Source organism: Enoplosus armatus, chromosome 9 (assembly GCF_043641665.1).
Source record: "Enoplosus armatus isolate fEnoArm2 chromosome 9, fEnoArm2.hap1, whole genome shotgun sequence".
NCBI lineage: Eukaryota > Metazoa > Chordata > Actinopteri > Centrarchiformes > Enoplosidae > Enoplosus > Enoplosus armatus.
Genome location: NC_092188.1, coordinates 18,817,295 through 18,831,164, shown reverse-complemented (window position 1 = coordinate 18,831,164; position 13,870 = coordinate 18,817,295). Strand labels below are relative to the sequence as shown.

The following is a 13,870-nucleotide window of genomic DNA, read 5'->3' as shown; positions in this document are numbered from 1 at the left end:
TTTCTTTCCTTCTCACCCCTCTCTGTGACTCCGTGATCCTTTATCTACCAATCTGCCCTCCTCTAGTTAAGCAGAACAAAGCTATGTATCAGATTGTACAACTTCCCTTTTTTTCCCTCTGACAAAAGAAACTGGGGTGATGACTGGACTTTCATGTCAGCAAAGGGAACTTGCTATACATGAATATACGTACATGAAAAGTGCGCATGCGCTGGCCGTGCATGCAGCCTGCTACAGTCGCTCCTGTTTGTTTTCTTATTTTTTCTTACTTTTCTCCTTTATTCCTTTATTTAACTCAGTACTTTTTAAGTACTGACTTTTGAAGTTGCGCCCTCTCCAAACATGCTGGTGCAGAGAGTTCTGGTACTTTTTTTCACTCTGGAACTACTTTCATTCAAAATTTTCACTTAAATATTGTAAATGTGTATATTTTTATTTTCTACTTCTTATTTTTATATTTTGTACATACTTTTCTTTCTAAATTTCTGCTGCTTTCTACTCTTGAATGGGAGCACCGGTACTGTACAATTTCCCCCCGGGGATTAATAAAGTATATCTGATTCTGATTCTGATATGTGTGTATGTGTGTGCGTGTGTGTGTGTGTGTGCGTGTGTGTGTGTGTGTGTGTGTGTGTGTGTGCGTGCGTGTGTGTGTGTGTGTGTGTGTGTGTGTGTGTGAGTGTGTGTGTAGGTGGTGGTTGGGGGACACTGCGTGTTTTTGCTTACTTAATTGTACCAATATGAGGCATCACACGTGCTGAAATCCTTAAATCAGTTTCAGTCCCTATCAAGTTGTGTGCTACTATGATGATCCACGCTTGCAGGACCGTGTGTTCACCTGTAGCAGGTCTGCGGGGTCAGACGGTCTGTGAGAGCTCGCGCCCCGTTAGTCCACTCAGAAACGTAAGCTGACGTCACTCGTGCCCCTCTTGTCTGCGCAGCTGACCGCTCACAGGACGAGCACACAACCCGACCAAACCTCGGATAAACTTTCACCAACTTTTGTTTCAATCAGTCCAGTCTTCCAAATGTGTCTCCCTTCTCTATTAGAAGCGGGCGCCGGTGGTTTTGGTTGATAGAAACGGTCGCTGAAAACTTTGCTACCTTTTTTGTTCTCCCCCTCTTCTTCTTTCTTTGGGGTCAGTAACCTGTGAAGAGAGCAAAAAAAAAGAAGGATTTACTGAAAAAGTGGGATTTATCTGTGGTGACGTTTAAGCAGTATTGTCGCCTGTCTCAGAGGCAGAAGTTTTGTGCCTTTTCTAATTTTCAAAGCGGACTAAAAAAACAAGAAGAATATTTGTCACTAACGGAGAAGGCCAGGGCTCCACCTGCTGCAAGAAAAGACAGGTGAGTCACTTTCTGGAAGACGACTTTTAGTTTGTTTCTGCCCTGTGCTTTAATGCGAACTCTGAAAACAGACCTTTGGCTAGTCATTTTGGTTTCATGAAATTACTTTTATAAACTTGTGTAGGCTATACTGCTAAGACTAGTAGTTAGTAGCTATTCTAAATAGAAAAAGAAATGCAGTAAAATAAAACAGATCGTTATATAATTGTAATTATTTCAACCTTATAGTTTATCGTACTGAACCCTTTTTAAAGCCATTTGGTCTGTTGAACCTGTTGAACGATCTCTGTCTCTGCAGTCTAAATGAACCTAAAGGGACCTACAACACTGAAGTGATGCACGTATCACAGCAACAGATACATTTTATTAGCTTTTTAAATATTGGGTATTTAAAAAATAATATTGGGTGGGCTCTTGACTGGTCTCGAGCGTTTACAAGTGCGTAGATGTGTGTGTGTGTGTGTGTGTGTGTGTGTGAGAGAGAGAGCGAGCGAGAGAGAGAGAGTGAATTAACTAAAGACAAAGTGAAAACAACTGCTCTAAAACAAGCATGTGACATAACCTACCTGTACTTTAGAGCATATCAATCAAACATATAAGTAATATTATTATTTAAAGTGTAGTGAGTGTTTGTAGTATTAAGAATTAGGATTCTAGTTTGTGGCAAAACTAGTTATTGCTATAATTATGTAATATATGTTTTTCAAATGTAATCTCATATATATCTCTCTACCTGGCTATTTCTTTGATAAATGGTTATTGAAAAATATTACCTACAATATGATGTTTGTCACTTAAGACCCTAAATATTATATTACCAGGCAAAGGTGACTGCCAAGGGCGCAGACCACCTGGCGTGAGGAGTCAAGGAGACAGGGAAGGAAGGAAGGACGAAAGGAAGGAAGGAGACAGATCTTTGTCTATTGTTGCCCTCTGCTTCCTACTGTATACAGATGTATGCTGAGAAAGTTGTGACAGAGGGGAAGATGGGTGAGTTTACATATTACATGTGCTGTTGTTCTTGCTCTCATTCTCCCCACCCCTCCCTACCCCTTCACACACACACACACACACACACACACATGCACAGAGTAAAGTGCTGTGCTGGTCATGCTTCAGCCCTTGCTGCCTGTTTTCTGTGTTTGGGACCAGACATCAGTCCATTTGACAGTTAACCATTAACTGGTTTGTTTAAAGCTGGCATGCTGTCTCTCTGATGTTCACTGAGGTTTTCCTTTCAGCTTGGAAAACATATACTTAGATTAGTATAATCTAGATAATGTCTTTTCATCCATTAAGTTGATAACTGGAGCCGGAAATATCCACCGTCCTTTATACCAAATTATACTTCATTGCAACATATTATATTTACAGCAATAACAACACCTGTCAGCCATAAACAAACAACTCACTATACCCTCACTGTTAATATGAAGCTCTCCTACCGTATTACAGCAAACACACTTAAAGGGAAAACTGGAGAATCCACATCTGTCCTCCTGTTACTTGGCGTCAGCTGTCATGCACTGTTGTGGTGTTTTGCAGCTTCATGGCTCCTAATGAGTTTACAGCTAATTATATGTTGTTATCTGTTATGGAAGTAAAGATAAGATTACTTGCTGTATTTTACTGTTGCTCGAAAGCACTCCTGTCAGTGTGAACTGTGAAACTTTGAGTCTGTGATACACTCTCAACAACAGTAAACTCACCCTTTATATATATATTTTTTTTACCCCATAACCATGCTAGACAACAGTACCTACCTTACATTTCAGGGGCAGATTGAGTGGCAGTAGAATGAAGCCAGTGGTTTCCCATTACGTGAAGTCTTTAGTTGAAAACTGACATCATCTCCACATCTTCTGCTGTTCTTGTCAACAGGTCTTCTTGTTCATCGTGTCCTTGTTGTGCTCTAACTTACTTTCTGTGTCTGAGCATGGTCAGCTAGATGTTGTAGTTTATGTTGCCTGACTGAAGGGAGTCCACCCATATGCAATGAATCAGGCTGTGTCTTTGGTGTGTGTAATTACAAGAGAAACACAGTCTAGCCAAGGAGTGGCACATGTGGTCTGGCTTATTTTGTGTATGACTGTGCTTAGATTAGGTGGGACATCGTCTATTTTCAGAGACAAGCAGTGTAATTGTGACATGCTTATACACAATACAAGTGTGAACAAGAAGAGAAACACACATATGCACATTGACATGCAAGCACTCCTGTAGGAAGGGTGTCTTTCTAATCAAGCCACTACAAGTATGAGTCATAGCTTCTGCTGTGTGTGTGTGTGTGTGTGTGTGTGTGTGTGTGAGGTCTCCTTCTGCTTCTGCACTGTTGACTTTGCTTCCTCCCACTCTCAACACACCTAGGTCCTCTCCAGTCTACTCAGGAAGGGGATATTCTTCAGTATCCATTTTGAAAACCCTTTAAACCCCTTTTCCTATTTAAACTGGAGTGAATGTATGTTGAATTAAGCTCAGCCCTGTTTTTGATGGATCAGATACATAAAATGATCTTCCTGTTTTGAAAGTAGTGTTGGAATCTGTTTCCCAAAGTCCAAATGTCAGTGTCTCTAAGAGGACAAAGTATAATACAGTAGATGCTGACTATGCAGTCAGCTAGTAAGCTAGTACATGGACCTTGAGTCGGGAGTATTTGTCAAACGACTGTATTGAAGGTCAAGAATGAAATTTCATTCCCGACTTTAAGTCAACACTGGTGAGAAGTCCTAAAAACAAAAATGATGAAATTATAACCACTACTGAGCTTGCTCGTCAGATCCATCTCCATGACAACAGAGAAAACTATCTGCTGCTGATGAAGACTGTGATACATTTGAAAGCTCTGAAAGAAATTAATAAATAGACCATAAGTTGGGATTGTTTGTCAACACCCACAGAGAAACAGACTTTCTATTTTCTGTTTATAAGCCTTAAGGAAAGGTTTTTTTCAAAGTTATAGAACATTAATAATATTTTTTGATGGAGTTCTTTAGATTAGTAGGTATTAGCCTGTTAGCCTGATCATTCAGACAAAAGGAGATGAGAGAAAAATACCTTATGTGGTGTAATGAGTCTATCCATATTTAATGTGGACGACAAAAAGGAACATTTTTCTTAATATAGAATGTATTGTCTGTGCATCTTTTGGGAGGGCGTGGACGGCCACATATCTCAACTGGTACACAGCTGCTTCTTTTCACCTCACAGTGGGATGCTCCAGTGGGAAGGCATAGTATGTGAAAAGTTAAGGGTATCCCTCCCAACATCCCAGAAAATGAGTAATGACACAGTGAACCTTTTCCATTGTGGTGCTTATGGCCGGTCATGTGACTCATGGATGAGGATAGAAGTAACCCAAAATAAAATGTGTGTACAGTACGTCTGTGTGGATGGATCATAAACAGTAAGCGGTGATTCATTCTTACCTCTCATGCCAGCCTCACGTACCGCAGTGGCAACAAACCATGGCAAATTATGCAGTCACAGCGTGGGAAAGCCTTAATGTTGACTGCATTGTGAAATAATGTACAACAACAGTGATGCACTGTACCACTTTTAACTGTTGAAAATGCATCTTTTTGTTGAGCATAAATCAAGTAAGTTTGTTGTTTACAAGCTCAGAGAAAGTCTGACATATATCTAACAGTATTGTGACAGTGTCTTACTTTTCTTTGTAGATCATATGTTTGATCAAACTGTCAGGAATGTCATTGAATAGTAACTGAATGTTAACAGATGTCTGACTCGTCAGAGAAATGTGTTGGAAGTTATATGTGAATGTCGTAATATATATATATATATATATATAATATAATATTAGTAGAACTGTCTTACATAACCCAGATAGAGTCACTGTTAACAAAAATACAACACCCGCTGTGGTTCAGTACTTAATTAGTAGGTGCGTCTCAGTTCTCTTTTATAGTAGGTGAAAATATACCTGTTTTCAAAATTAACTATATTATAAACTATGAACTACACACAACTGTCTACCAACTTTTACTATTGCAACATACTCGCCAGCACATAATACCACAGTGACTTCAGAAGAACCCTGCAGACACACACACACACGCACAGGAGAAGGTGGTCTCAGGTATACGTGGGCACAAAAGAGTGCTTGTTCTGTCCTGCATTGTGATTGTGAAGAGAGCTGTGTTGAGGGGAAGAGAGCAGGAACGAAAGAAGAGGAAAGAAGGAGTTCGAGAACACGGGGGGTGGGCAGCACCAGTATAGGTGTGTATGTGCTGGAGTTGAGGTGTGTGGAGGAAACGTTGAGGTATTTCCTGGAAAACACAATCTGACAGAATGAACACGAGCCTGGAATGTCTTTCTGATAATATGTCCAGTGACATTGATCAGATACCCATTATGTTCACTCCTTTTTGTTTCTCACTTTTACTGTTTTCTGCCTGAATTTTTACATTGTTACTCACAATTTTACAACCAGAGGGACAATAACACCATTATCATGCTGACTGGATGTTTGAAGGGGAAGCGTGAGGAAGGGGGGGGGGGGGGGGGGGGGGACAGGTACAGAAGGGGCACAAAGAGGGGGAGAGAGGCAGGAGGCAGAGAGGGAGGCAAGGAAAGGTAGGGGATTTTCAGGGAAATGCAGTCAAGGAGCAGGTAGAGTTGGTCAGGGAGAGGTTGTAGTGTAGAGGGAGGGAGCAGATGTGAGGAGATAGCTGAGAAGGAGGTTAAGGTCACTGGATTAGCAGGTCTACACAGCTATTACGTTTCTTGATAACAGCGTATAAAGTGGACCAAGCAGCGTAAGTGTTTTTGTACAACACTGGTTCCTTGTCATTCCTGGAGTTGTTTACTTGCACAGATCAAGACACAAGACTCAGAAGTCTATATGTAAGCTGAGGAAACTGACTTTGGGTTGGTAGGATCATTCTGGCCCTCGATCCAGATGCCCAGCATTACCAGTTGGGCCCTTTATGTTCATAACAATAATAATAAATGCCTCCTTACTAACTATCCTGAAAAACTGTCCAGCAACCGTATATGGTCATTTACATTTGATAGGCCCAATGTTACAATTCCACCAAAACGTTTTAATGGAATTATTATTATTTTTGATTACTTCGCTTCAATTCTGTTAACAGAAAGTGAGGAAGATCGAGATGTGAGAGAGGAGGGAAAATGTTGGAGGGAGACAGTGGCAGGAAGGAAACTGGTCATGTAGAATGTTTTCTCTGATTCGATAGGAAACACTCATATATTCACAGTATCTCCAGTTGTTTCCTGGTACATTGATGGAAAGTATTACCATTACAGTCCTGACTGTCTCATGCAATGTAATAAACAGAAAATCCACTGAATAAAAGCTCACTTCCCTGCTTTTTTATTACAAATAACTATAAGACACAGGCTCTAAATAGCCAATATTAATGAACTTGACTTAGGGTTACATTCAGTATGGATACCCTTTTTTTCCATTCTGACATTACTATTGATAACAGATAAACTGCAGACAAAATTATTTTCAAATTAATAGAAATGACAGTTACTTGAGTTTACTTTAAAAGTCATTCTTTTAACACATTCCAACCAAAAACATCCCATGTGTCCCAGGTACAATTCGTCACTCCAGCAGGTCTTTTTTACAGCAGATCTTTTTACCTGTCATGGCTGGAAACAAACAGGTATAATTAATAACCGCCTTAGGTTTACCAGGTCCAGGGCATGTACATGCACGTTCATGCTGGGTCACTGTCACACTGTCAGGACTTACTGGGACACTTGAATACAACAGAGCCGTCGTTAATGTTATTAGTAACACCTGTACTTTTCCTACTACGACAAGTCAACGTGTCTGCTGTTGCATCTGTTAGGCTGGGAAAACTCACACCTGTATCATTCTTATTAGCGTTTGAACTTTGATGACATAGATCACGTAAATCTCAGCGTACTTCAACCTGAGCAGACGTCTGTTCAGCCATAATAACTGACCAACACCTGTGTTGGTGTGCAGGGCCTTTACAGTGAAATATTCATCAATATAATCGGCTGCACTGGAGGCTTTTTTCATTCATGTATCAGTTTTTAGTAGAGTCATAAAAAAATCAAAGCAACAGACAACACCTTGCCTGTAGTCGAGATTTACAGCTTGTATGTTCAATAATATTTGCACTTTTTTCTAAATAAATTCTCCTCTCTTCCACATTAGTTTAAGACAGTGAGACAAAAGAATGAAATCAGAATGAAAACACTGGACCTTTTTTATAGCTCACTTGTCAAAGCAAGAACAGGAACTAAGATTAATTATGGTTTTGTACCATCATACGTGTCTTAGTAAGCCATGGCAGTGATTCAACATGCACAATACCAGGACCCTGAGCGGGCACATCCGAATGGATTTTTTATGTGTGTTTCATTCCATTATATGTCTAAAATGAAAAATGTGTATTAACCCTAAGCTGTGGGTCAAGCTGACAAACTGCTCTGACAAACGCAGAGCAGAGGACAACAGGGGCAGAGAGGGACACACTGAAAACAACACTCGCATGCAGGTGCATACACATACTGTACGTGCACGCGGGACAGACATGGCACCATATGCTAGTTTGAGAGTTTGTCCTTGCTTTGTGGAGAATTGCTAGACTTTGGACTATTGATCTAATCAGTGTCATTTGTACTTTTCAGTCTGTGCCAGGAAATTGGCTGTATTCCCCTTCACATTGGGACAGGGAGGTGAAACCGGTCATTTTGCTGATGTTTGTTGTAGGGTGGCTTAAGAGTCCAGAGAAAGAGCCCAAATTAAATACTGGCCGTCTCAACTTTTGCCATGTATGATTTTGTCAAGGCCAACTGCCCTGCCTTGCATCCACACCACCATATATATATATATGTATATGTCAGCAACAACACAGTTACTTTTGATTCTCTGTTGTAATATTTACTCTTTATTTTATTCAGCCACCTGTTTGTCGATGTAATGTTAAAGGCTTGAGTGCTGCTGTAGGTCCGGGCCAGAATTTAGTTTTTTTGTCTTTTTGTGGGCATCAAAAAAGGAAATCTGTGACGTTTTTTGTTTTTTAATTTCTGAAAGGAAAATCGAATGACCAAAAGATACACAGACCTGCTTTGTATCTGCACTGGCATGTACATGTTCATGTGTGTGTCTCTGTGTATGTATAATGTCAAATGAGTGTGTGTGTGTCTGCAGGGAGCAGGGGAATCTCTCTGACCTGTGTGTTGACCCCCTGTCGTGTGATTGGGGTGTGTGTGATGCTGATGACCTTGGGAGCCATCGGAGCAGCCGTCTGGGCCGTAGGTCAGACCACATGCTTTCACACATACACATAGAGACACACATTTCTGTCCAACATATGATGCTCTGTTGTTTTGGATTTCAATGTGTTTATATTATATACTATAGTTTTCACTATCACAAATCTGAAGATCAAAAGTCTTAAAAACATTATTTACTATCATACAAATCATTGACTGAACAAATGCCTGCTGTTTTTTATAACCCTTCTGTAGTTACATATTGCACAATGGAGGAAGACACAGGACTGTATGATGGTGAGTTGATTCCTATACTAGAAGTACAGGTTTAATAAACATCAGATATCACTGGGACCCCAGACTAGTCTTATTGTCTACAGTTACAAGAGCTGTAAGGTCTGATTATTACATTAAGAAAAAAAATGATACCTCAACTTGAATTACACATTTTTCAAGGAGGACACTGTATGTTTTTGGTCCTGTTTGTTGGTAAGCAGAAACAAAACAAAACAATTCCACAGAAAGTTAGACCATGGGCTTAAAAATAGTTAAAAATAATTTCATTTTGTTGGGGATTTTTTTTTTTACTTGAGTGAAAACAAATATATCTGATGACTGTGTATATCCACTGTATATATTTATATGCTTATTTAGGTCCTGTTTCAGAAAAACAGAAAAAAATGTGTATTATTAAAATGAAATAGCAAATTTAAAAGATTGAAGACATTTTTATAGATAAGGTTCTACAGTAGCTGAAACTGAAGTAGCTGCATGGCCAAAAAGAACAGACTCAACTCAGAGGGTTAATGGACAAACAATGACCAGGATATAAATAGACAACTATCTCTGGGCTCATAAAAAATTACACATATATGTAGCAGGATTGCGATTGTACCAATGCTTGTTTTAAAAGTAACCCCACATCATTCCCTGCAGTCCAGGTCAATTCTGCTGACCAACATCTCAGAGTCTTTGACTCCGCCCAGAGGAGGTGGCGTCAGGTGTGTTCCTCCTCAGCCAATGAGCTGCTAGCTAGCATCAGCTGTGAAGAAGTGGGCTTTGTCAGGTGACATATTTTTACAATTACATCTCAATATTTTCATGCAGCATAACATGTTACAGGACTAAAGTGTGTGTGTGTGTGTGTGTGTGTGTGTGTGTGTGTGTGTGTGTGTTTGTTTTAGTGTGGTGAATTACTCCGTCACATCAGTGCCAGAGGCCAGTGGAGATGGTGGGGAGTTCTTCTGCGTCAGACAGGAAGAGCTCAGCTACGGCAAGAAAATCAAAGACTCATTGTTCCCATGGTAACAAACACCTGTCTGTTTGACCCAGCACCTGTCCCACAGCAGTCTAACCTGCTACTACACTGTCCTCTCTGTTGCTCTTCCTGCCTCTTCTGTCAACTCGTCCACTCGGATAACAAAGCTGAACCTTTTCTTTTACTGACTGTGTCTGTCTTTGTTTCAGTCACTGTGAGAGCAGGGAGGTTCTCACACTGTTGTGTCAAGGTAAGATTTGAGCTGCACTCATTTTGTCTGACACACTGACACACTTTATACCTTACACCCACCTCTCATCTTTTTCCACATGTTGGGCTTGTCATCCTTTTTATTGCTCGTATGTGTCTTTGCTGTGTTTTTCCCGTCTATATTGCTTTCACCTACAGTTTATTTTTCTCTCTCCTCTCTGTCCTCGGCAGACTGTGGCAGGCGTAGTTTTGCAGCTGACCGTATAGTTGGTGGTGTGGATGCAAGGCAGGGCAGTTGGCCTTGGCAGGTCAGCTTGCAGTACGATGGAGTTCATCAGTGTGGAGGATCCATCATCTCAAACCGCTGGATTGTCTCAGCAGCTCACTGCTTCCCCGAGTAAGTAATCATGCCTGAATTTATACAGAAATCTTACTTTATTTTTCCGCTGAAGAAAGTCTGACCAAAATGCATACGGGCATTTTTAGGTATACTTTTTGTGTGAGTGTACTACAACCCTCAAAACACAATTAAAATTATGTTGTTCTGTTTGAGACACAAGCAGCATCATGTTAATTACTGTGTACACATTTGTTGTTTGTCCTTTTGAAGAAACTTAGAATGGCTAAAACTTGTGTGAGACATCATTGCGTCTTCCTCTTCCACTCTTTCCAGGCGCTATCGCTTCGTTAATCGCTGGCGTGTGCTGCTTGGCTCCATCTATAATAAACCAGTCAACGCCAACGTGGCGGAGGTGAAGACCATCGTATACCACAGCAGCTACCTGCCCTTTGTAGATGCTAACATTGATGACAACAGCAGGGACATCGCTGTTCTGGCCCTCACCCATCCCCTCGCTTTCAACGGTAGGACACACAAGGGAATACACACATATTCCTCAAATAAGAAACACATTCATCTACACACACCTGAGTATTTGACTGCATGGTGACAATGATTAGAGATGAGGAAGAAAGGCAAGAATTGGAGAGTGTGAGTCATTAGTGGTGACTTGCCTGCTTTAGGTTTCCTGTTTCCTGGATTTGAGTCAGAAGGACAAAAGTTATTTTATTCAACATGATTATATTAGCACTGAACAGGATGTAACCACTTCCTCTCATCTCTGATGCTCTCTTTCTGTCCTGGGATCCCAGGACTCCTTTAGTAAAATATCCACACTTTAATAATGATAAGGGTACATTAGAGTCATTAGCCTTCTACTATATTATATTTCTTCCCCTCTGCAGTCAACCTGACAAACTTACGTCGCCCCCCCCCCGAACACAAACACAAGTTATACGTTATATTAACGTACATCACCACTGTCCCCCCTGCGTTACATTAACGCACCCACCCCCTACTGGACACTTTATCTGGACACTTTACTTTATTTTGGTCACTACACTGTTTGTTATCTTATCTTATTTTTATTTTTATTCTTATTTTACCTTTTATATTCCACATATTTGTTTTATTTATTGTCAAAACAATAGCACCTTCAGACCACGGCAAATTCCTTGTAATGTATGTTACTTGGCAATAAACAGTTTCTGATTCTGATTCTGATTCTAATGTTGAGACAGAGGTTAGCTTTGTGTTTCAGTATTTGTCACAGCTCTGTGTTCATTTTTAACAGTACAGCAACTAAATACAACTAAATCAACATACTTTATTGGTTGTAGGCAAATAGTTTGAGGAAATGACAAAGATCTAAATGCAAATATACTGTATTAAGATTTTATCTTTACTGTCCAAGAAGAGAAAACAAAATGATGACGCCCTGTGCGGAGATATGAATGTAGAGGAACAAGGCGATGACTGAAATGTAAATTAAACTTAATTTACAATCACTATTGAAAATGGGGTGATGTAGTGTTCACGGCAGGTAGTGTGTTTTTAAATAACTGTTAAGTCATTAATGTTGCTTAATAACATGTCCTATCATGCAGTAGTAGAAACTGTAGTAGAAGTCTGATATCTAGTGTTTGACATCTATAATTACAACCACAGTAGGAAGTCCAAAATACAACAAGTAAAGGATAGTGTAAGGTTAAATGGCTCTTGAGAACAACACAGGAGCTAACTTAAGACTGAGACTTAACCTAAGTGAAAGCTACAGTTTCAGCTCATTAATACTGTATATGGTTGTGTGTGTTGTGTGTTTTATGGTGAAGTATTAGTCTGTACAAGTGTTTACTTAAATCATAATACATGTGTTTGTGTGTAGAATACATCCAGCCTATTTGCCTGCCAGCCTATGGTCAAAGACTAATAGACGGACAGATGGGAATAGTAACAGGCTGGGGAAACGTAGGGTACTATGGTGAGTCTACATTTTATTACAGCTGCACTGCAAAACGCTGCAGAAAATGATTTCCATTGCTTGACTTTTGATTGAAATAGGTCACAGCCCATCCTCCTTTTGCTTTCCAGGAGTTGTTTAAACGTATATTAAACATATCAATGAGTATTGAGTCTTGACAATTGTAATATTTAAAAGGACAGATAGCATTTGATACATATTGATACATAAAACCTTGTTTTTAGATAATACCCGTCCACAGTGTTGGTGTTTTTAACGATTGATATTTGTCACTTGCAGGTCATCTAGCAGATGTTCTTCAGGAAGCGAACGTCCCCATCATAAGTGACACTGTCTGTAATGCTCCTGATTACTATGACAACCAGATCACCACCAGTATGTTCTGTGCTGGTTATGAGAAAGGAGGCACTGATGCCTGCCAGGTCAGGGGGTGCCTGTGTTGATGCAGCTGTGTTTCTGTGTTTGGGTCTCTAATTAGGGAACTACTTTGTTTAATCTGATGCATGCTTTTCCGCCTATAATCTGAATGCCTTTGTGTGCCCAATGCATATACCTGGTTGTTTGATAAATGCATTCCTATTTACTCAAATTTCTGTTTATGCTTACCTAAAATGGGTAGTTATGATATATGAGTGAACTGCTGTAATCCTCTGTGGTTTCAGGGAGACAGCGGTGGTCCTTTTGTGGCAGACGACTGCCTGTCTAAGACCAGTCGGTATCGTCTGCTGGGGGTGGTGAGCTGGGGAACAGGCTGTGCCATGGCCAAGAAACCTGGCGTCTACACCAGAGTGTCCCGATTTCTGCCCTGGATATCAACGGCCATGAGGGTGAGAGACTGGACACTTTTTATTTGATTGTGTTTTGTTATTTTTGATTGTATTGTTTTACTGTATATGTATGGACATTGCCCGTATACACAAGTACAAGCAGTCTGTATTCTTATTCAGGCTGTGAGGAATTTTTCACTTCTCTACTTTTGTCAGCATAATTGCCAAATTCAGGAAACAAGATGTCTTAATAAAATGTTATGCCGCCAACAAATGTGCAAACAGTTCAGAGTTACAAAATGAATGTACGTCACATGCTTCAAGGTTGGACTTGAAGTTTTAGTCATCTACATCTATAATTTCTTCTTGTGACATTACAGATATGTTTAACAATTTCTGCTCTCATCTCTCTCCTCCAGAACTATCACAACTCGCCAGGGGTTCACAAAATGGCCCGGACATGAGCTCCCATGTTTCACTTTTTCTACTCTTGGATGACAACATTAAAAGACCTCGTAGATGTCAACGGGGACTGTTCGACGGGGGTGGGGGGGGGGGGGTGTAAGGTTGTGATGTTCCCCTCATATCACATATCACGGTTCCACATTCCCCTTCTTACCTAAAATTTGTGCAGTGAAGATTTAACCACTTCCTGAACCTTCCCACATTATTGAATGTCTACCATGCTCCTTAATAGATACCCTGTATCTTTGCAGAGATACACA

At 40.3% G+C, this 13,870-nt stretch overlaps 1 protein-coding gene across 1 annotated transcript; it reads left to right on the top strand.

Annotated features, from left to right (window-relative positions):
- Window positions 1-2,300: 2,300 nt before the first annotated feature.
- Window positions 2,301-13,609, top strand: hpn (hepsin). The gene is made up of 12 exons (XM_070912557.1): window positions 2,301-2,337; window positions 8,525-8,632; window positions 8,845-8,886; window positions 9,526-9,655; window positions 9,774-9,893; window positions 10,057-10,097; window positions 10,289-10,454; window positions 10,731-10,921; window positions 12,283-12,378; window positions 12,658-12,800; window positions 13,041-13,205; window positions 13,565-13,609. The coding sequence occupies exons 1-12, from the start codon at window positions 2,301-2,303 to the stop codon at window positions 13,607-13,609; spliced, it is 1,284 nt and encodes a 427-aa protein (XP_070768658.1).
- Window positions 13,610-13,870: the final 261 nt, after the last annotated feature.